This window comes from Aphis gossypii, chromosome 1 (genome assembly GCF_020184175.1).
Source record: "Aphis gossypii isolate Hap1 chromosome 1, ASM2018417v2, whole genome shotgun sequence".
NCBI classification, from domain to species: Eukaryota; Metazoa; Arthropoda; class Insecta; order Hemiptera; family Aphididae; genus Aphis; species Aphis gossypii.
Genome location: NC_065530.1, coordinates 46,912,531 through 46,938,684, shown reverse-complemented (window position 1 = coordinate 46,938,684; position 26,154 = coordinate 46,912,531). Strand labels below are relative to the sequence as shown.

Here is a 26,154-nt window from a genome sequence, read left to right as displayed (position 1 = left end):
GTATTCTGGTCCGATCATTGAGTTTTCGTCGAAGTAATAAAATCAAACGATCAGCTAACTGTTTACTGATATAGCATATTATACAGTTTGTTTATCAACAAATTGGTCCGAAAAGAGATATGGATAAAATATAGAATTCTATTTATCTATAGATTTGTATAAAAAATATATTATCAGTGGTACCACAGGTACTAGAAACAATAAACTATTGAAAAAAGTCGGTTAGTGATAGGAATAAACATTTTAGACTTTAGTAAATATTTAATAGTTTTAACATAAAATTATTGCCAAAATGATTCTTAGTAATATGTTTGCTGTTGGTATCTCTGCAAAAATGTGTGCCCATTACCACGGTACTGGTAAATTATTTACAATTTTAGTTTAGATAATTATATTTATGTGAGTTAATAAGTTATGACTATAAACAAATTTTCCTTGCAAGCTTTACTTAATATTGACTTATGAAATCGTTTCCTTAATCGTTTCCTCTATAACTATCAACTACAAGTATTAAATAATCAAAATAGAGAACTTCGAGTAATATATGCGTGTAAGTATAACTTCCTAGTTACTTTTGCAGTAAAAAATATTTTTTTCTAGTTTGTAATCATTAATAACTATGGATCATACGATTGTACTACTAAAAAATCTCCATTTGCTTTTCATTTTAAGATTCTTTAAACAGTTTTAAGTGTTACCTTTGACCGACATAACATCAATTATGTAGTTGATATAAAACTTTATTTAATTTAGTTAAAAAAAAAAATAAAAAAAACTAAAAACCAATAAATATAAATTTATTTGTTTTTAAAAATGAAATAGTTGAAACCTTAAATTATTTCGCACAGTGTAAAATTTCTTTTTATTAAATACTATAATAATTTCGGAAAAAAAAAATAAAAAATAACGCTCGCTGATGGGTAATAATGTAATATAATAATATGAGTATACGCGATCTCGGTCACCCCTACCTTCACACCTACGGTAAATACACCACCGATCGTCGAGCACTTAATGCACATCTGTATAGACACAATGCATTCTACAGTGCAGTACATTATATATGTATATATATATATATATATATGGATAAGGTACTTATATTCATTGAAGTTTGTCAAGTTTACAACATTATAATATGTTATCTATACATTTTTTTTTTTACAATCATCATGTTTTGAGAGAGGGTATTACTTATCCAATGGACCCTTATAGTTTTAAAATATATGTACCGTGTATATGTGTACAATAGGCCGATCATATATCTACCATCTACGTGAAGCGTTTTACGAGCGTATATAATACTAATGAATTAGCAAACACGCAACCGTAGGTATACCTTTTACGGGCGGGGAAGCGCGCCCCTTTTAAAGTGCCCACTCGCTACTCCCGTTGCTGTTATTATAACTACAACGGCTATTATTACGTGTCGTGATTAATTGCACCCGCGACCATAGCACCGGTGTGAATAAACACGTTGCGCATCACCTGCGGTCCACGCGTTGACTAATAATATATTAATATTATTTATTATTATATTAAACAAAATACCTGCAGTTTTATAGTATACGCATTAGAAACTGTTTATTGAGCATCGAATATTCCTCACTTCCGATTCGAGCAGACAAAATTATAATAATTGTAACGTTACCGTTATTCATTTATACCTGTATAGTGTATACAGTACCTATATATATTTAAAATAAGGGTCCATTAATCAATTTAAATATCACGAATAGCCAATAGGATGTTTACATTTTTAATGTTTAAATTATATAAATAATTTTACTCGTCGAATACCTATTCCGTATTCGATTATATTATATTTGTACAATTGTATTACAGACAATAATATGAAAAATAGGTTATATTGTAATTAAAAGTTGATGCTTCAAAGTAGAAAAATAAAATGACAAAGGACGCCACATATCTGCATATGTTGTAGCCATCTTACGCCTTTACAAAGAAAAATATAGCAAATTGGTTTGAGTACCTAGCTTAAATTTTGCGAAGTAACCTTTTATAATAGCCGAGTTAATTGATTTATTTTCAAACTTAAAGGTAAGAACATTATACATGTTTTTATAATAATATTTTAATTTTTAAGTGTCTTATGAAAATTTTTAAATTATAATATGTTATATACTCGTGATTAGTTTAAAAATTAAAATCTCGAAAAAATATCCATTTGAAAATACAAATAATATTCTTACCTTTAAATTTGATAATAGGTTAACTCGGTCTATCATTAAAGATTACTACATAAAATTGAAACTGCAAAACACACATTTGTTTTATTGCGTAAAATAGATTGTGCAATGTGTAAACGTGTAAAACACACGAGTGTGATGCTCTCTTACCACTTAGTATTATTATATATGTACATTGTACACTTACAATCGTCAGTGATAGGTATGTCTATTTATACTATAAACAATCACAATATAATTGATAATTGTTGATAAGTACCTACTAATTAATAAATATTATTTTAAATCAATGATAATTGTTAGGAATTTACTTTTAATGAATGATTTTTTTTGGTATGAATAATGCAATATAATTTAAAAATAAATATAATCACCATAGTAGTAATAAAAATGATTCCCGTCTATAATACAAAAGTTATTCATGGGAGTATGTAGGTACTTGGTATACTATATAAATATCAACAAAAATAGCCGAAAAGCTTAATATTAGGTTCATATTAATATATACATATCTATTATTGATTTCCCTGTTTTAGTTCTTAGTATTTAAAACTTTGTAAAAGCTATAGATGTTTCTAGATATTTTATATTCCTGTTATTTTTTGTGTAAATGTGAGATTATTTAGTACAATTGCAAACCAAATAAAAATCCTATCATACTTAGCTTTTTTTATATATTAACGATAATCATTAATCAATTACAAAGTGAAATACCGATTACACATAAAATATCTACACGCATACTGTAACATCAATTAAAATGAAATTGATTTTTTAGTAAAAAATATTGAACATAATATTGTATCTCTTAATTATAGAACAATTATTATATATTATACTTTTTATAACCGTTCCAATCCCCAACTTAGCTATAAAAAGAAAACTTAGAAGCATTTTATGTTATGATACAGAAAAGATTAACTCGATTCGTTCAAATTTTAATGACCAAAAACATTAGTTATGATAAAGTATCTAATTGAATAGTTCTAAGTGATGACTTCTATATGTAAATATAAAATGTCGAATAGAGTTATAAAATACTTACAAACTATTCATTAATATACCAACAATTGTAATACATTTTATAGTTTTATAATTCTATTTATTTTATACAATAAATAATTTTAATAAAAAGTTATCTTTTGGAATCATATATTAATTATTACATAATTTTCTTCTAGTTTTTAAATTCTGAACTGCAGAACAATTAATGTACATATCTATTGGTTTTATAATGATTTTTAATCTAAATGTTTACTAAATATTAGTATACTAGACATACTCGTATAATATTATAATTTTAAAAATGTTCATTTTGTTCTCAATTTATATAATATGATAAAATTTGTGTAACGAGCAATAAATGAGAAGTTATTTATGAGTTATTTAAAAGCTTGGAAATTTAATACAAGGTTTCTTATAAGTTGTTCTTATCACAATTAAAAATCATTAAAAATACGTATTATACTCATTTCATAATCGTTCATCATTGTATTCAAATTTAATACGTCATTCATTATTGTGACCTATTCATTAACGAGGTGTACTAGACACCTACAGCAGAGCTACTTCCCAGGGCTTGTATTATTTAATGATTTAACATATTGTAAATTAAACATGTCTAATTAACTTATATCAATATACAGTTAAGATTTCGGTTATTTACTATAGTTATTGTTTTATATAATAGATATAAATATATATATACAAATAATAAATACTTATTATGTATTTTGATCATAATAAAAATATGTTGTAAAGGTAAAAGTTGAATATTGAGGTAGAAAATAATACTGTATCAAATATTGTCCATTAATCTGATGATCTATGCAAGACCTTCAAAATAGGTCTAAAGTCTTAGTTCTTGACACAGCTATGATTATATGAATATTATCCTATTAAAGTTTTTATTATTTAAACAGTCTAATAAAATACATTCAGGCATTGTAATGTTTGGTGTACAGATTATTTAAATTACAAACAGCTCAAGTTTTAGCATGCTTCTTTTTTTATTATTATTAATTTAGGCACCTATTAGTATTGTTGAAAAAAATAAGAACTGTAATAATAAAATATATATGAAAAGCAGCTCCCCGCTACGCCCAAGGGGGTTCCACACAAACATAAAACAACTTGCAAATTACATAAAATAATAAACTTTATATATATATATAATAGACGATAAGATTTTTTGACACATTATATACTACGTATTTTTCATATTATGTTAACAATAAAAATAATGGGCTGATAAAACGTGTTTTATTAACGTGGTTTTTCACTCGCACTTATTATACAAATGTTTATTATATATAAGTGTGGACGAACATTTATCACTAGGGAGGGGAGATGGGATACAGACAGGTAGAAGTGTAGAACTAATACTTCTGGTGGAACAATTGCATCGATTAAGATTCGAGAGTGTGTCATACATAATTACTTAGTTTTTAATAATATTATTAATGATATTTAATATAGAATAAATAAATACAATTATTGTATGTTAAAAATATTTGAGAAATTCGGAGGCGAATTCTTCGGGAATGCTTAAGAAAATTAAACATATTATAATTAGTAAAAATACAAATATTATTCATCAATAACATACTACGTATTAAAAAAATCATAATGTAATATGTATTATATATGATAACATTTTTATCTATTTCTATTGTATTTATCTGTGTATAATGTAAATCGTCACATTTCTTCTAAGACCCGCGGCTACTCTAGCAGCCACGGTATTTATTTAATCACCAAGAGTATATGCTCATCGTTTTGCGCTTCGTCGATGATTTATATACGAATGTATGAAGTTGAATTAATTTTTATTTATTTATAAATACATACAAATTTGTGTACTATTGTCTATTTGTACTATTTATTAATTATAAATTAAATTAACTATAACACATTAGGTATGATAAATAATCATGTTCATACTTTAGAGTCAGCATCCGACACTAAAGAAATTGTTTATAAATTAAGGCAATGCGAACTTCACGCTATAAATGCAATTAAATATTGTGAGTAACAAAATTTGATGTTTTGTTTTTGTGTTATTGTTAAACCTTTCTTGTTAACTCGTTTTTATCTCGATTGAGTGTAGATAAAAAAATTGGTTTGCTTTGTAAGGGCATTATTGAGAAGAATTGAAATGTAAGGCGTATTTGATTATTTTTACATCCTTTTTGATAGTTTTTAGGACATATCAATTATTATCATTAATTATTGTGCAATAAATTGATTAATTTTTATACTGAAAATTATTTTTCCACAGTTAATTTATTATTTATACATTAGTTACACCTACAGTAGAATACCTATATTATTATTATTACACTTGTTGTAAATATGCCGCGTGTTTATATCGGCAAGGATATAATATAATATTGTGCTGCTGTAACACGTCGGCGGTCTGACATGCAACTTCCAAAGGGGAAAGAGTACAATCTCACACACTCTCGTGACTCTACCCGTCGGGGATCGTCAAATCAAGCTACCCTTCGTGCGGAATCGCGAGTCCAAGTGCGGCCGTGCGCGCACGCAATCGCGGAGGCGGAGCGCGGCGGTTATGCTCGGCACGCCCTTTGCGGCATTGGAGTCGGAGTGCAAGCAAACGGGGAGGGGTGGGGGTGACGAAGGGACTAACAAACGCGGTGGACAAAAGGCCGCTCGACCGTCCTGTGGAAAACAAACGTGTCGTAAACACCTGTTTTTACCTGTTCACCGTCCCTATATAATATAACGTGCACGAAAACGCTCGTCCATCCACCTCCAACCCGTACACCTCACGCTCGGCGGGTTCTTTAAAACGCCTGTTAAGTGCCAACAACGGCCCCTTGGGGGAGGTGGTGGTGATCCACACACCTTTCTGGTGAAACATCATTACTCGCGCCGACGCCGAGCCCTTTAAACCAAGTTCTCCGAACGTTATAATATGTATATATATTTATACTACTTATACGGCTATACTTATACCTAGTTATATAAAATAATATAATATAACCAACGCGGCACTGCGGCTTACCACCCGCGCGCTTTGGTTTATACATAAATATATACTAATAAATAATAATGTAAAATGTTATATACAGGGTGATTCACCAAGCATGTTCCTCGTAATTTTTTCGTGTGATTCAAATTCTGATCATTGAACATTTTTAATACACACTTTATTGATACACTAATAATATACATTAATACTTATTAATATACACTTTATATATTTTTAAATTATAGAAATCTTTTATACTTTAGAAGTGGGCTTTAACGATAAAAATGCTTTCCATATTGAAAATTATTATTTAAATAATTTACAATTATTATTAATATTTTTAAGTAAATTTTGAAGTTTCGAACGAGTAATATCTTTATTATTAAAATGTTTATACTAAGGATAATAGTCCTCAAAGATGATTTTACAAAAATATATACATAAAATAGATATAATATTGGTTTAAGAATCTATTAAACTAGGACCATTTGTAATTTTTACAAATTATAAATATTGATTGATATAATATTAATTATTAATTAATGACATTTTAAAATAACCTTAGGCTACATTTTTTCGAACCCATTATAGGTTCATTTATATTCATACTAACGGTTTAGTGTTCTAAGTTAAATTATTTAAAATTTAACTCGTTTGAAAAATAGAAGTTTATTTATCTACATATCACATTATCCCAAGAATTAGAAAAATATGGTCTTTGAATATTTATTTATTTAAAAATTCCAAAAATGAGATTTTGAATAACTATACTTACCTATTATTGAAGAAAAAAGAGGTGATCACGTTTGGTGAATCTCCCTGTATATATATTATATATATAGAGCGATTGAATGTCCGTCATTTATATTTTTAAATGACTAACTATAATATAAACATGTAAGGAAATTAGTCGATTAACGCGGTGCTGGACTATACTTGTTGTGTATATACTAATACTATTGATAGGCTATATAATTATTATATAGTCGTCGTGTACAAATAATATATACCTATTATTATGTATATTGTGATATTGTATATAATGCGTAGTGTTATGTTTATATTCCCTTTAATTTTTTTGAGAGTACATAAGAAGTAAATCGCTAATTGACTGGAAATTTTACATTTTTCTAGTTTTAATTCACGGACTATAATTATGTACTGGTTACATGTAAATATGTTGAATAGTTATAGATGGTATTTAATCCATAATATAATTTTCACTTGGAATTTATTTTCACTGTAATGTTTTTTTTTAATATATTGCTTTTAAAAAAATACATCATCGTAAGACATTTTAATCATTTTATAAAAACCTACCAATTATTCTATAAAAACTGTCAAATTATATTTAATTGAAGAATTCTTAAATTATTTAACTTTGTAATATTATTGTCATTATTTACCTGTATTTACCTATAAATTTTAACGATAAAATTATAAATTTCAAATTTCAGTTAAGTAAAATTAAATACTTTAAATATCGATCACTCTGTATAATATTTTATGTATGTATGCGCAGGTCGTCGATTGTTATTGTGTGAACACTATCTCCGGGAAATAGGCGTTTTGAGAACATTTTCCGTATTAAACGTTGCCCTTCAACTCAGATTTGTGTGTGTGTTTGGAGGTAAATGGATTGTATAATAGGGTGGAATGGATGGTTGAAGAGGAGGAGAAGCGGAACAACAAAAGAGACGAAGAGCTTTTTGGTCGTGTATAACTGATTATTGGGCCTTAATGGAAACGGCCATTTGTCGAAAACGGTCTAAAACCGTTGCCCAGGAGACCGCATCCTGTCTGAAAGACGTTGAGAACTTTTACAAGGCGTATAAAAGGACCTGTGCGAACGGGTAGCATCGGCGGAGGGTGGACCTGGTTAGCGTGGGTGGGGCAGGGATGCGGCTGCCGCGAGGAAACGCTCAAAGGGTAGGTGGGAAAAATGGCCAGAACGGATAAACGAGGGATAAACTTTAAAACCGTTCAGTTTAACAGGATTCATTCGCACCACGCATTTTCACGTTTCATTTCGCTCGTACCTTTTCGTTGGCCCCAGTTCGCGTCAGTATATTTTTTTCATTTTTATTATTAGCTGAAAAAATATATAAGTATATTATTATCGTTGTTACACAACTCTGATGGAACTATATGCCTACTGTTAAAAATACTACAATATATATCAAAGTATATTTATAAGTATAAGTATAAACGAAATATTTATTGAGCAGTAATTAACGGTGTTATTCGTTGTTGATCTTCGGAGCATAATATTTCATTACGAGTAAGTTCACACAATAAATAAATACATTTTTTCTTTTTTTAAATGTTTAAATTTTATAACACAGCTTCAGATAAATATTATATGCATATAAATGGTTGATAATTAATATAGGTTCCTAAATGTATTCATAACATTAGGTAATTTAAAAAAATGAAAACGAATTTTAAATATTTAAAAATACCATACGTAAAATTAATATTCAAATTAATTTCTATGTTCTATTTCAACACGGTTCTTTATAATTTATTCGTATAATTTGGCATGCACATACACATGTATTACGCATTGCCAAATCTTAACCAACGATAAATAGACACATTGTTTTGATATATATATTTGTTTATTTATATTATCTATATGATATTCATAAATAATTTTAAATATTTAAAATATATAAATAGGTACTTATGTTTTTTATAAATGCACATCATAATTTCTACTTGTCCAAGAGATGCCACTTGTAAATGTCCGGTAGGATATACATTTGCTGTTTCACATACTTTTGTTTTTTGCCTTTTTTAGAGATCTGGGATGAATATAAAAGTATAAAAGCGTACACACTCGGGGTAACAGGAATTAGATTAGATCAATCTAGGCAACATTTATTATAAACCAAGCCCTAATAAATTTATATGTTTACATTTTAATGATCCTGATTGTGTCTAAAAGAGATAAGTAAGAGTTGATTAGTGCTGTAGGAAATTTGTTGATATTAGAATTAAATTTTTGCTCTTTAAATATTTTATTTAAACTATTTAATATATCAATTAGTGAACTTGAGGCTAAAATTAAAACTCTTAAAAATAAGCTTTGTGTACCAATAAAATAAATCCAAAGAATCTATATTTGAATGGTTAAAGTTAAACTGGAAAATGTGATATTTTTATATACAACATAAAAAAATGGTTTTGCACAATACCAGTTACAAGTAGGTATATTATAATATTATATTATATATTGACATACTTTTATCCTGTGATATAATGAATAAAATAACAATTATGCTGAAATTTCTAAATATAATGGACACGTAATTATAAGATATACTTGAATAATATAAATATGTCCACTATGTGCAAAACAAATTTTATCATTGACCGTATTTATTTAGCAAGTAAACTTTACCGCTTTTGAGATATGGATACGTCTTCGGACTCGGAAAGTGAACTCTCGCCCGGCGCTTATAACCAAGTGGCGTACGAAGCGGCTGCCGCGATGACCGGTTACGACGACACAGCAATCGTTAAGTCACCGTCTCGACACTCAGAGTCTTCAGGCAGTGGCAGCGATGTTGCGGAACCACGTGGTGCTTTAGCCCATCACAAATTCTCCATTGACCGCATCCTGGGTCGGTTCAGCGGTGGCGACGGTGCCGCCGCGACGGCCATCGACTCCTGTCCAGAGACATCGGACATCGGCAAACGTCACCGGAACGACTTGGCGTTACGCGGCGTGGGTGAGTGTAATTATTTATTTCTGCGATAGTATTTCACGATACTATAAGTCAGTGATGTGATGGTTATTTAGGCTTTAGGGAAGACTGGGGTATGATGAGACACCTAGCGTGTAATAACCATTTTAAAAACGAGGTAAGATAGACCACTAAGGTCCAACAAAGTGAATTTTTCGTCTTAACTCTAATTCTATTAATTTATATAATGCTATCTACTCGTATGTGGTCAACAGTTAACAAATAATAAATTACGATATTACACATTAATGATTAATGTAATCCTTACGACATTTACTATAAATTATAATAATATACATTGATCATTATTATGAAACAATAGTTATATCTTATACAACGATAATGTTTTGTAAATTTTACTTAAAAAATTAAGGATATTCAAATTTTTTTATGTTATCATAATGTTTTAACATTAGTATTAAACAATATTAATACAATGAGACCAATCTTACATATAGTATATAGTAATACATAGTATATATTGTGTTGAAAAATTTTAATATAATCAATTGACTTGGACTTATATACGATAATCATCTTACCCCATTTTTCCTTGAAGGGCTTACAAGTCAAAGGTTGCAAGCGCAACTATTAGAATGCTAAAGTTTTTACGCGAAACTTAATTTTCTAGCCATTTTTGTATTCTTTTGGTGTTGAAGTTTTCTCTTGTTTTTCATATTTATCACTAGTGTTGTCTGAGATTTCGTGTTTTTAACACTTAATATTTTTATCATTTTTTCAATAACCAGAAGAAAAAATGTCCTTATATTAAACTCTATAATATTTATTTAACGTAATTTAATTTACGTAAAATGCCGTTTATTTCATTAATTTAAAATGTTTTTAGGTATTTTATTTTAGGCAACAAAAATTATCGATATTCGGTATGTTTTGTAATAAATTCATTTTACATTTATCAATTAGTAATTGATTTGTGTTTCAATAAATTGATTACATAATAATTTAAGTTCATTTTAGTTATTTATTTCTAATATAAGTAATTGATATTTTTGAATTAAAATAACCGTACATTTTTTACTTTTATCTATAAATCACTCACTTATAGTCTATAGATAATTATTAAAAATTTATGTATTTTAAATTTGAAACATATTATTGATATATTAAAAAAAATTTAGATAAATTGCTTTCATTAGCTATTAAGTATTTATTGTAATAAGTATTTTATGTGTTATAACAATTATTTTATTTTCAAACATAAGTAATTTTTTCATTTTTTGCAGTACTAACAATTTCATACTATAAAACAAAATTTAACGATTTTATCAAACTTATTAATACATTTGCTTAAAGTTTTTGACATCCATAATACATCCAGTCTGTAAATTAAAAATAGTGTGCGATTTTCACAAACACTATAGAAGCCGTTCTTACAATGTTCGGTTAGCGTTTGATAATGCTAACTGAAAGAATTTATCATGAGTTAACCGATAGAATTCTACCGGTTAGTGTTAACCGAAACTTAACCGGACATTGTAAGAACGGTCCTAAGTGTATAGTATTTTACTATACTGTACCAATAAAATATGCAGGGGTTTTAGTATTTAGTTCATCAGCCTTTTTGGAGTTAAAATCATTCGTAGAATTTGAAGATTTTGATTATCAATGAACAAGATTTCGCATGATTTCTTATAAATTGTTCTCGTTACATAAATTATAATTTAAAAGTCAAAAGTACTAATTGCCATGAAAACCAGTTTCAAATAATATATTTTTTATGTATAAATTCAAAATAACAAATTGAAAATAGATTAATATTTTTAGTATTATAGTAGTAATTAACGTTTCAGTATTAGACGTTAAATATTTTTTAAAAGTTTTTTGTTCAATTATTTTTGATATGAAATACTAGTCAGTTGCTATATATGGTTTAAATATGATGTATTTTTATTGTTATTTTTTTGTTGTCGGAAAAATTAAATTTATAAAACAAAAAACTAAATTAATTTTTTGAATTTTTGACATTTGATAATGCTGCAGTTCTATAAAAAAAATCATAATTTTCATAAATATTAAATTAAAACTCTTGAAATTTCTTACAAAATCTGTTATTATTAAAAAATACATCTCTAATCATAAGAAAATAAACTATTAAAGTCTGAATATCAAATACGATTAATCTAAGAATGTCTAAGGAGATAGGATCTTGTATAAAATTATGTTTTTTCAAAAGTTTTGTTTCAAAATAGCTTAATCATCTATTATACAGAATAATATGTCGTATGTTACAATGATATACATATTTTTCAGTATAATAACATTGTGCTTTAAAATCACGTGGAATCTAATAAATAAAAATTAAATACGCGGCATCGCGTTATAAACGGTTGTTAGAATGTAGGTACAAGGTTCTACAATACATCCTTAAACACCAACAGTATATTATATTGACTATAACTTGCTCTTTTTTATATTTTTGCAATGACTTTATACCTAATAATATATTAATATAAGCAATAGTAAATTCGGTATATAATTGCTAATTAGTAAAACGTCGTATTGAACTGTTGAACTTTGAAAAAAAAAACAATGTTAATGGAAAAAAGATGTTATTAATATATTTTGATTGCACACAGATAGCATTGCGGATCTTAACGGTCATAACTTTCCTTATTCATCGCTGCTGTATGGCGGGTGGTTTGCAGCCGCGGCTGCCGCAGCGGTGGCAAACAAGACACCACCGTCCCATTTATTTGGTCTACAGGGTAAGTATCTGTATAAAACTACGAAAGCTGACATTTTTATTTATTCATTTTTTTTTTTTTTTTTTGAAAAATTCAATTCTTGCAAGTTTATCTCTATAAAATCGTTATTTAGTTACAAATCGTAGTCGCACGCTTCATCGAATCAATGTTAATTGTCAAGTAATGATGGTGTATAACAGAACATAAAGTGTTATATCATATGATAGAACAGGCAAAGGGAGCGTTAACTTTTTTTAAGGGAGGGATGGTGGCTATTTTTAAAGAGAAAATAATCGTAACTCTTATTACAATATTTGAAAGGATAGTAAGCTTTTTACATATTGCCCATATGGCTCTAATATCGGTACATCATCTATCGTTAGTTATAATATACTTCACCGTTCCATTGATTTCGAGCTCTTGAACTAAAAAATATTTTTATAGATTAGAGCAGCCATGTCAAACTCAAAGTATCAAGTGGGCCAAATATATTGGATAGTTTACTATGAGGGCCGTGCATAAAAATTTAACGAAAAAAAATATTTCATATAAAAATTTTTTATTTTATTCTTTACGCTTATGAAAACAGCGGTACAAAAATAAAATAAAAAATATTAAAAAACAACTACCTGCAAAAAAATTTGCACTAATATTTAAACAAACCAATTTATTTATTTAAGAGTTAAGTGACTATATTTGACATCTCTTTTCTCCCACCAACTTTTCAATTTCGAGAGAAATACTATTATTTATTACACATAGTCACTTTTAATACTGAATTTAGATGTGTGTCAGTTAATCTGGATCTAACGGGTGATTAATTACTGATCATTAATGAAAATAGTTGCTCATAATCGCACATTGATAAGTACTTCTAAACATAGAAATAATTTTACATGCGAATTTAAAAGTTTCTACATATCGTACTGGCACAAATTTTTAAAAATCAGGTACATCACCTCATTGAATTTGTTTTTTAAATTTGAATCATTTTAAGTATCAAAATTTTCTTGATGTTAATTTAATTTTTATTTTTTTACCCCATTAATATTGATAGCCGTGGGCCACAAAAAAAAAGAGCTAAAGGCCGCGTGTTTGACATGCCTGGATTAGAGATTTGAAAGTCTATAGTACATTTGGATACAGTTTAAAATTTACCCAAATGTCCCAAAATACCAAAAGTATAAAATTAATCAATAATTAAAAATATTATTAATGATAATTTATTCATTATTGTTACTAAGGTAGTTAAGTATAATATTTGTTTTTATCAAATACCAAGACTAATCTTATTGAAATTTTTTTTTAATAAGTAGGGTAAAGATTTTATATGCAATATAAAAGAGAAGAATATCTGAATATGTATTTAAATTATTTTTTAAATATATTTAAATATAAAAATTAATATGATTAATTAACAAAGGCATTATCAATCATTTTTAAACTATCATTAAATAAAAATGAACTGTAAAGTATATCTTTATTTTAAAATAGAAAAAAACCAAATTCATATTTACCGCAAGTTAAATTATTTTCAGTAGATTTTTTATTTTTATTTTCATCCAAAGACAAAATTACTGACTTTATGGAATTGACAAAATTAGAAATGTAATTATGGAATAATGTGATATATGATAACTTTCTAAGTCCTCCGTAGTTAAATTATGGGTTTTAAAGCCAATTTTCATGTTTGTAATTTGTAATTGCAATACATATAGTAGATAATACTACAAATAAATGTTAGCTAGGTGTATACAAATTACTATTAAAATTTAAAAGTCACTAAATAATATATAAACTCTAAATAAATTTAATATTTTATTTTAGAGACATTGTTATTATAGTATTATACTTATATAGATAGTTAAAAACAAGATAATTGTTTTGAGTAAAGAGATCTCAATATTGTTATACTCAACACAAAATCGAATTCTTGGAAAAAGTAAATTTGATAAAGGATATAATATATATATATGTAATTAATATTAATAATATTATGCGTAGTTTATTTTAAAGCATTGAAAATTAATGTAATATGCATAATTATAATCGAAGGATACCTAGTAATAAGTAATAACCTTGCTTTTGATACCTTCTGTAAGATCAATAAAATAAAAATGAAAATAAATTGAGACAAAAATATGTTAACAAAATAATCCGGCACCGGTAATTTTTCTTCTGTGCGAACAGCTGATATTAATTCAAATTTGTTTGAAGCTCTCTGTGAAACTTTTGACGTCACAATAATAATATAGAGGTGACACATTACGCGATACACGATTGTGTGTGTGTATACTGTATACATATACGCTGGTATAAATGTAGGTATTCAATTTGTATAGTAAAGTATAAAATATTTATTTATTTGAACACTCGAGAGTGAATGATTAATATTAAAGATTCTTTAAATAATTCTTCAAGGTAATGTAATGCACTTTCTGACACCTTACAATACCAACAATTATGATGTATTAATGTTGGATTATCGTATGTAGATATAAACGTACAAGTTATTACGTTATTAAGTACATAATATTATATAGATTTATATGATAAAATGTAAAAACGGCGTACATTGTACGCACTCAGCTATATTGTTGCACGAGTCATCGACATTGACCCAAAGTCAAATGAAAATTTGCATCACAAACTTGATTCGATAGTAATTTGCATTCTGTGGTGTTGTTTTTTTTTTTAATTTTTTAATTTATCATTTTTTTGCATATAATTAATACGGCACCGGGTCGACTCTGGTTGACCTGCACATCCTTGGTGGTACCACTCGACGAGGGTTGTTAATAATAACAGTAATGATATACTATGACGTGTATAAAACTATTAAATCGTTTTCTCTTTAGACTATACTAAGGTATCAATAAACCACAACTGTTATAAAAAGTAACGCCGTCGCCGCTATATACACCTAATATTATGCTAATATCCGTATCCGTCAGCTATACACAATTGAAATTAATATTATTCGTAATTTAAAAGGCTAACGGGAACATCGATACGATCAATATTGATACAATGATACGAAACGGTATACGTACCTATACATATTATCAGTGGCGTAAATTGGGTAGTGCAAATGTAACAATTGCACCATCACATTTAAAATGTGGTAGTGCTAACTTATATTATTGCGCCGCCAAAAAATCATAACAATTTGTATACCTATAATTTCTATTTTCAAAATTCACATTTCTTTTACAAATTACAAGTGTTTTGTGTATAAACAATTTAATTTTCGTGCTAGTCTAACCTATCTATATTTTAAATCCTATTTCAACGATACAATTTGTTTAACATTTTTCCAATGATAATATAAATTATCTATTAGTAATTGATGAATTTGATGCAATATATTTTAAAAGAGAACGTCGACGTATTTTAGTAGTTTATACTACTAAAATAATTCAAAACTTATTAATTAATTTAACTTAAAAAAAAAATTAAAATATAATGTTTATCGGATGGGCATTTTAAAACAAAGTTAGTATGATGGGTTAGAAAAAATATTTCTCTACACTATCAGAAATTGAAGCCAATTTACGTCACTGCATATTATGAAATAGATAGTCGGATTGCATACGTATTCATTTGAACGCAAATATTCATCAAACACATTTTTAAATACTGTATGAGTTATAAATTCATCTTCTTCTTATATGATTTTATAACCGTGCAAGGTCTTCACTGCTACTGTTGCTGTCTTCCATATTTCCTTATTTTGAACTAGAAACGTATCAGGGCGTTTCATTTTTTTAATTTTTAAAAATAAAAGGTTTTGTATATTAATAATCATGTGAAAAAAAATAAAATCTTGACTACATGGTCTGTCCTGAACAGTTCTCCTCCAGTCATTTAATTACCACTATAATCTTAAATATTTATTAAATTTATTAAATATGTTCAGAATCTAAGTAATTTATTAAATTGTAAAATCTAAACGCTGTTTAATATAGTCATGTTATTTGCAAAGCGATATATTGTTATTTGTGTAGAATTCTTTATGAATACTCAGTAAACATAATGAAGTTATCTTTAGATCAATATCCTTGCATTCTGTAATGAAGCTAAATTTTTATCAGTCTTAGAGGAGGGAACTTCTCATAACTGTAGTTATACTTTATATGACAATGTATATTTTATTTTTTAAATGTATTTAATTACCTACATGATTAAATTATTGTATTAAATATTTCTTTGAAAAAATTGGTATGTATGTGTAGTGTGAGCTCTAATGAAAAGTGGCCACCACAGTCACTTCTTTTCCTATTGGATCCATCCTCGTGCGCAACCTCTCCAATATCGGATGGTCCGGATGTATCCAAAATATTAATTCCCCACAAGCTGAGGATCACTTCTTGAGTGGATCACTTCTAAACTACGCATCTCATGTTCTTTTCTTTTTCTATCACCCAATAAACTCACATATACTATACTTAGTGTGCTAATTCAGTATAGATTGTATATCATATTTAAAGAAATAAAATGTTTATTTGCGTAGGATATACAATTTTAACCAACTGACTGACATGAGGTTTTTTAAATTAATCAACTGAAAAAAATTGTTATTAAAATTTATGGTGATATAATTTTCAAAAATTATAGTATATATTTAATGTAATATAGATAAATAATATAATTCAATATAATGATTATTTTTACATTTAATTTTTATGTTAAATATGATATCGGTTATTTTTTAGGTAGGTACTACCTATCTATATTTACAATTAATCAAAATTATAAATATATTATTACGATAACACTCTGGTACTTCGAGAGAAGATAAGACTATGAGAGATAACAGTAAGTTTATACTACTGAACACATATTATACAGGATAAGCTCAGCTCTATTAGCTAGATCAACAGGGATCAAGTCATGGGCGCACATAGGTAACATTTTAGGATGTGTAATAATAAAAAAATTATCAAATATAAGATAGTAGAGATTTAATGTTATTTTCACATTTACATTTAAGATTTAAATATGCCAATTTTTTTTAACTTCAGGTTCATTATACTCTTTGCCTGGGAGGGGGAAAGTGCCCTATCTTGTCCCCCTCAATGGGCGCCCGTGGTCCAAGCCAGCACATATTTTAAGGACAAATCATGATTCATGAAAAATAATAAAAAATTACCTATATAGTAATATTAAAAAAATATCACATAAAGTAAAATAGACGAAATATCTATTTTATAAGACGATAAAATATATTGGACATGTGTAAGAAAATATAAAAGTGATACAACTATATAATAATAGTATTATGAAAATTTCTTTTTAACATTTTGTTTATTACCAATACCTTAATTTAAATTTTTAAATATTTTAAAGTATATTATTTTGAAGTAGTATCACTGGACACCCTCTTCTATGACGCCACCATGCCTAGTACAAAATATAAAACCATGAAAATTACCTATTGTAAGTACTAATTACAGATTGTATATTTTAAATAATAATAATAAAAAAAATTTATTTTAAAATTGATTAACAATAATATTTTGCAATTATTCACATTGATTGTGCCACTGCACTCTTTTCCCATTTAAAAAATAAATCAGGAAAATTCAGTTTGAAAATATTTTATAGTAAATAATTATCAATTCCGAATTTGGTAATCGATGTAAAATACCTTGTTAACTAATTTAAAATAATCTTTTAAGATTTTTGAAATCATATTATAGATTGCTTATAAATTAATTTGCTGTGTCTGATAAAATGACATATGGTTAACGTTAACATTTTTATTTTACTTTTCTTTTACTGATTAATAACAGTGGCGGTTTTGATCTAACCTCAAAGGGGAAGGGCGATTGTCAAAATGTCAACCCTCAATAAAAATTACTAAAATTACAATCTAAATTTTAATATACGGGTTACATTAATACATAATAAAAAAAAATCGCCCCCATCGCCCCCTCCAATAAACCGCCACTGATTAATAATATTATATTAAAAAAAAAATTAAAATTGGTAATAAATAATAATTAACATGTTTGGCACTAGGTATGCCATTACCTAAGATGTTAATAAAATATTTATTCCCTAATAAAATGTCTATTAAAAATTATACTTCTTTATAACTCGTTAAGCAAATAGAAAATATATATTTTATGTGGGGTATTACCAAACAAATAAACATAAAAACATCATAAACATATTAAAACTACATTATTGGACGTTTTGGTCAAATGTTATATGTTTAAAAATAAAAGGTACGGTGAAATAATTTTCTTTAGGGCCCCAAAAAACTAGAATCAACTCAGCACGTGTACACGCGTTGGCGGGCTATGAAGGTGTATCATCTGAGATGAAGTCAATTGTGTATAGCGGAAAAACTTTCCTAAACAAGTTTCGATTTTTAATTCACTAGCCGGCTGCAAGAGTGGATACTAGTCAGGGTACCCGTGCTACCTATAAATTACTTTGCGATATCTAAGATGGTTAAAAAGAACACCGGGTGAACAATATTATTCGGGCCTTGGAGAAATAGGTAATTCCATAATCGTCGTAAGTTTCATAGTATCAAAATATATTATATTGGTAGGTAACTTTCGTAATATTCGTTTATGTTGATGAATGATTTTTTTAAAAGAACCTTGATAAGCCAAATTATCAGGCAGTGGATCCCTGCTATGTTATAGTATTATATATTATAATATGCGTCTTGTCACTGACTTTTTGTTATAATATTAAATACCTACCTAATAACCAATTCATATTAATTTAGAGTCGGCTTTGTAGCTATGGCCATAGTGTAGGTAGTCCTAAACGTCCAATAATCATATTTCGTGCCCGTGGGCCATGACCCTAATTATTGTTTAACGAATCCACCGGATGTAATAAAAGAACTAATAAAACCCTATACAATTCTACAATTCGCACGGGTCGTTATAAATTGCATCCCAATTTTAATTTTTATGTAAATTGCGGCCTGGTTATATTTTAAACATATGTAAATTGCGGCTCGACTACATTTTGTACATATGTAAATTGGGGTCTAAATATTTTTTTATTCATACATGAATTACGATACGTCTAGGGATATCTTCCTTCCAATGACTTAAGACTGTCATTATAATTGTATTATGATTGTCAATAAGGTATAGTTAAAATTATTGATTTTACTGTTTATGGTTAAAAACTTATTACCTCTTGAAAATTAGCAAATAAGTAGCTAGAAAAAAATTGTATGAAAATTCCCAAATAAAGTATAAACAAGTAATTTTTTTTGCAATTCTTTCATTACTTCTTGTACATTATTTATGTTTCTTTTTCAATATTCTTGTTTTCACTTTTTGTTCTATGACTTCACAAACTAATAATTGTCACTTTGCATGTTTTTTAAATATCTTAGGTCATAATTTAACTATTTTGGTTCGAACATTTGTCTAGGAATACAATTTAAAAGAAAGAAAATTAATGGAAACTGAAAAAATCTACAACCTTCATAAATAAACGTAGAATATATGTTTACGACGTTTTTAAGCAATAATTTCATTAGTAAAAAACTGTAATTAATATAATAACTAATGGCCGCTGCTGCCAGTGTAAGAAGTACCTATGTAGATTTTCTCCAAAATTAACTTTTAACTATAAAAAAAAAGTTTATCAAGTGGTAACGTTCTGCTGTACAGTATAGATATCGAGTAGACCTCTGACATACAGCGAAAGTCACTATGATAGGCGTGTTAAATTTGAATGCAATGATAGGTATACGAAAAACGATTCTAAACGGAAATGATTAGTCAGCTTAGGATATATATTTACAATTTGTAAATTGAAAATAAAAATTTAAAATTCAAACTCTCGTGACATTTTTTCCTATAATGACGCTCAAGTATTTTCTATGGTTATTTGAAGAAAAACTTATGGAGAACTTAGTGTTACATTTTTTAACCTTACATAGAAATACAAAAAAAATTATGAACTTTCAACTACAAAAAAACTTGCAAATTAGAAATTAAAGGGATACTACATGTTTTTGAATAGCGTCCTCTTAATAACACATAGAAATGTTATACATATATATATTTTTATTTAACAGCACCAAAAACAGTGGGGCGAAGATCTAGAAAACCCGGTTTGGATCGAAAACCAAGGCAAGCGTATAGTGCAAAACAGCTAGAAAGATTAGAAGCAGAGTTTAAAGTGAGTAAATTTGTTTTTATCATGATATTTAATCGTTTTAGAACCGTCAATACTCGATCTTAGAGGCATCACAGTAATCGCACTCAAACCAGACTATGCTTAGATTTTGTATATTCTACATCTTAGTTTTTAAAATATATTCAAAAAATATCTAAATACATTATTTGATCTTTTAAAAATTCATATTTTACTACAAGTATGTGAATATGTTACTTCAATAAGGCTCAGCAATATAAGTGACTGTAATTGTTATGTAATTTGATTAATTGTTGAGTTATAATATTAGTCGTATTACTGCAAGAGATTAATTATAAAAAGTAACAAACAAAAACTATTATACTATACTTATCGTAATAAACACGCGTATAATATGTACATTGAGCAAATTATTGACAAATAGTTTAAGTGGTTTCCAGTAATATGTTATAGATCACAATATAAAGTATCTACCTTTAATATTATAATCAATGTAATATTCCTTATGATTGGTTAAAGACAATATAGTGGCAATGTTTTTTATGAATTTTAAAATATATCATTAATACAACTCTATAATGAATTAATAACCCTATAAAATTAAAACTCCATAATTTATAAATCAGATAGATATACGAGTATTTATAGCTAACAATTATTATCTCAGATAATTGCAAAAAAACAAAATAATACATGTTGGTGTTTAGTTACAATTTCAAAAGGACCAATTATAAATTCTATCAATGATTAACGGAGTTTATTGTGTATTATTATTCTCAACAAATCTATCTCATTTTTCAATAATAAATAATGAACAGAAAAAATATTTAATTTTTTTGACACGGCCGTTTAACAAAATAAATAATTAATCAAAATTTTTCTAAATTTAGTTTGTCGATAAAAAAAAAGAACAACTCATACCTTTTGAGTTAAAATTAATCTTTAGATAAAGAAACATAAATTGTTATATATTAATCTATCTTGTTTAAGTTTTAAAGCACTCAGAATTTATTAAATCGTAATTAATAGTCACATTATAAGTTGAACGTTGGAATAATTGATGATCTTAATGTCTTGTATAAAACTGATGTTTATATAGCTGATATTATTTTAAAGTTATTCACAGGAGTTTTATTATTTTATAAAACCGTTATCCGTTCGGAATACAATATTATTAATTATTGGTAGAATTTCAGGGGTAAGACAGGCAATATATTATACACATACAAAGGGTTTTTAGTGTTTTTACTACTTGCTATGGTTTTTACTGTACATTTTATAAACGCACTAACAAGTTTATTTACTTTAAGATTATAATATAGCAAATGAAATTACTCCATCAATAAATAAATAACAATAGATTTGGCGATATCAAAAATTGTTTACCTTAATAAATATCTTGCCTATTTATTAAGACGTTCTGCTATAATTTTCTCGACCAATTGAACACATTTATCGCGGACAAATTATTATTTTTTACAAACAAGTAAATATAAAACTACCTACGATTTATTCACCGAAACAATATATTTTACTTATTACAAAATAGATATAGGTCGGTATTTTTTATTTTTATAAGTACTATAAATACACGTGATTCGTAAACGACTTATACTTTGAATACTTTTCTGCGCGTTTATAACACGAATCGTATAGTAATATTGAATTTTTCGATTTGAAATAAATCGGCCAAAAGCGGTATCTGGTCTCGATAACAACTGTCGCCCGAAATACGATAATACGGTCGGGGCCTTTGCCCGTGTTCGCAGACGGACAAATACCTGAGCGTGAGCAAGCGCATGGAGCTGTCCAAGGCGCTGAACCTGACCGAAGTGCAGATAAAGACGTGGTTCCAGAACAGGCGGACCAAGTGGAAGAAGCAGCTGGCGTCCAAGCTGAAGATCGCGCACCGGCACGGATACTTCCAACCGGTGCAGCATTACGCGTCGCTGTTCGCGCCGCACTGTTACTTCCCGGCGGCCGCGGCCGCGGCGGCGGTGACGGCCGCGTCCACGGCGAACTCGCCGCCGTCGGTTACCGGAGGTGCGCTTCAGAACTTCGGTTGCGGTCCTCCGCCGCAGCAGACGACCACTTCGACGGGACCCGCCGAGTCGCTGGAACACGACGAGGCGGCGGCGGCGGCGGCGGCGGTCGAACGTCACGCGGCCAAAACGGAACGCCAACACCATCAGCACCATCACAACCACCACCATCCGATGCACCACCAACAGAGATAAAATAATTTCCCTTATTTATCGCGCTCTCGTCGTGTGTCGTCGCCGCGCACTTATTGTCCGTCTGTATTATAATCGCAAGCGTTGTCATAATAATATATAAACAGTGCGGGATCTAAGTCTGCTCTGGGAAGGTCGGCGGGGTGCGATTGCTGTCGTTGGAGACTTAAAATTATTGCTATTTATATATCTGTCGTTTGAAATTGTGTACATTATTATTTTTATTTTTTTGTATTTTGAAAAAAGGAAGTAAATAATATAATTATGTTTAAACTCCGTGTGAAATACTGCGTGATTCGTGCAGTGTTCTTTTAAGTCGAGTCGCACCGCGAGTTGCAGGGATACGGCTGAGTCTATATAAACTGAGATTAAAATAAACAGACCTTAATTTCTTAAAACGGCTAATTTTTTATCGATCACTATTGTTTTCAATTTCTTATAATAATTTTACAAATTCGGTAAATCTATAACCAACAATCGATCGTAAAAACAAACTCGAAGCCTCCAGTGATTGCACCCCCTGCACCCACACTAATCACAGCACTGGTTATAGCGTCGTTTAGCTGCTAGGCATAGGTGCCTAAATACCTACTATTACTTACCAGCTATACCAATTATTTAGGATGTAAGACACGCACTACAACGGCGATAATAAACAATGTTATGATAATAATATAACGATATTGTGTTTGTCATTGTGCAAGTCGAGTTGGCTCAAATAGTCAAATGCCATGTACATATTATTATTTATCGTCGTCTATTGAGATTCATTTTTGATGAGTCAAAACAATGAACAAATTCGAATTCACATTTTGATAAGGTATTATATAGCCATTACGTACCTACCTATAATATATAGGTATCAATGCATTAATGATTTTAAGACTCGTGAAATCATTTAAGTATAAAATATTTAACCTAACCTGAGATTGTATAACAACATTATGTTTACAGTGAAAAATCAAAATATTTCAATGGGGTAATATTAAAAATCTTAAGTAAAATTAACTTTTTGGACAGCTGCATTTACACTTTTAAAAGTTATTAATTATTAGGGGACATATACATAATATAGGTCAGGTACCTACTGCTTAAATTTCGAAATTCCAAGCATATAAATAGTTTTTTGTTCTTAAAAAGTTGGACCATTCCGATTAGGTCACGGTTGTTCTGCCAGCGAAGATATGCAAGTAAAATATTTTAACAGTGAAACTTCTGAATAGCGAACATATTTGGAAATTTGTTAGCTATTCGAAAGTGGTTGGATATGGAGTAGGTTGTAGGCTCAAGATTGTGCTGTGTAATAAACAATAATGAATGTTCAGGTCAATTAATAACTATACGAGTATACGACTGCATGTAGGTACCTACTAATATGAATATTGAATATTAGTACATTAAATTTACATTATGTAAGCACATACAAACACTAGAAAATAGAATATTGACTTGATAATGATAATAATATTATACCTACTTTGTTAATGGTAATTATTATTTAAAAACATATTTTATTTTAACTATTGATGGGTAAAACCTCTTAAAATAAAAGCGGTATAGGTACGTATATCACCTCATAATATCTATTATGGTTCAATGAAAACAATCGCCTACTTTGATTTGTTTGGTAATTTGACGGGCCAAGACTCTCAGCGGATTTTGTGGTTGAACAGTGGAGAAGAACGAAGCATTAGCATGTGTGTCGGTTGAACTGATTGAAACGATCATCATATTTAGTAATATTACGGCTATACGTCATAGATTTTTAATTTTCACATTCTATAAAATCGTTCAAAAACGACTAAAATCACAATAATAATTAGTACTAATAAAGTATAAAGAGTATGTTATTTAACATGTCCAAAAATCAGTAGTTTTCTTATAAAAAAAAGTGCTTAGTGAAATGTCCTTGTCTGGAAAAAATACAGTCCTTCTATTTGGAGGTATCCTTTAAGGAAAGTTTCACTGTACACACAGTATAATAAATGAAAAAATAAACTTGAATTATTAGTTATGTTAATATAAGTTAATAAACAATGGCTACCTATAACTTATAATAAACAATATTAACATAACTCTATTAAAAAATAGTAAAGGAGGTAAGTCTAATGGCTAATTCATGTTCACTTAAAATTACCACCTGGGTAGCTAAGTAACTTATAATGTGATTGTGTAACAGGGATGTGTAATATTTTGAATATTTAAGAATTATTTTACAAACAATTTTTACTTTTTTGAGTACCTAAGTATTTCAAATGTAAACCAATCATTTAATTTAACTTAATTATTTATAGTTAATAGATCATTAAATAAAAATAAAAATTAATTTTGTATAATGTAATTTAAGTACTATGATAACAAATAAATTAATTTAATAAAAACCATTCTAACACAATTTTTAAAATGTAATTAGATATTTTCAAATACATTACATTACAAGTGACGTACATTTTGCCTTTCTCTAATTATTAACAAGTTAATTTGAAACATCATTTATTGTTTTTTCTATTGATACATTTACATCAAGCCAATCACAATTTCAAATTATTTAGTTAGGCTTTATATTGAATTATTGTTATTTACAATTATTCAATTTTTATGCATCAACAATAAAATATAATACAGGTAAGATTTTTAATTTGGTAAACTGTGACACAATACATCTACATAATAATAAAAAATGAGCATTATATCAAAATTTGCATTCAGTTTTGTTAATTACTGTCCAGATTTAAAAATTGTTTCCAAAGGAATAACTTTCTGAATTCTGATATTATGATAAAATTTTCCCAAAACTCGTCCTTACTCCAATATTGTTTATTTGTTTCATAAAAAAAAAATTTAAATACATATATAATATATTCTTTGGAAAATAATTCCATATTTTTATATTATACAGCCTTCCGTACTGCATATTTTTGAGGTCACCAGTGACTATGTTAAAGATACAATACATAACTTAAATATTTGAATGTATTGAATATGTATGGATTTCGAACTACTCATTTAAAAAAATGATTTTATTAAAGCTCTTTTGGATTGAAGCTTCTATATCTTTTATAATTTTGAGTAAGTGACCCACATACTCAAATGATATTAGGTTTAGGTTTT

At 28.0% G+C, this 26,154-nt stretch overlaps 1 protein-coding gene across 3 annotated transcripts; it reads left to right on the top strand.

Moving 5' to 3' along the window:
* Window positions 1-431: 431 nt before the first annotated feature.
* Window positions 432-24,810, top strand: LOC114122881 (homeobox protein Hox-B7-like). Of its 3 annotated transcripts, none has more exons than XM_050197288.1 (5): window positions 432-550; window positions 9,600-9,944; window positions 12,557-12,685; window positions 20,730-20,833; window positions 22,579-24,810. In XM_050197288.1, exons 2-5 carry the CDS (start codon window positions 9,626-9,628, stop codon window positions 23,044-23,046), a joined length of 1,020 nt encoding a protein of 339 aa, XP_050053245.1. In that variant the 5' UTR covers window positions 432-550; window positions 9,600-9,625; the 3' UTR covers window positions 23,047-24,810. The 3 variants fall into 3 exon arrangements, with proteins under 3 accessions (XP_050053245.1, XP_050053243.1, XP_027841463.2); XM_050197286.1 differs by lacking the exon at window positions 432-550 and adding an exon at window positions 5,079-5,236; XM_027985662.2 differs by lacking the exon at window positions 432-550 and adding an exon at window positions 7,741-8,488.
* Window positions 24,811-26,154: the final 1,344 nt, after the last annotated feature.

What these genes read in the sequence shown, in the direction of transcription:
- LOC114122881 (XM_050197288.1), top strand. Translation starts at nt 9,626, where the DNA reads ATGGATACGTCTTCGGACTCGGAAAGTGAACTCTCGCCCGGCGCTTAT. An exon ending in CTTGGCGTTACGCGGCGTGG is followed by an intron (nt 9,945 to 12,556) that starts GTGAGTGTAATT and finishes GATTGCACACAG; the next exon opens with ATAGCATTGCGGATCTTAAC. An exon ending in GATTAGAAGCAGAGTTTAAA is followed by an intron (nt 20,834 to 22,578) that starts GTGAGTAAATTT and finishes CCGTGTTCGCAG; the next exon opens with ACGGACAAATACCTGAGCGT.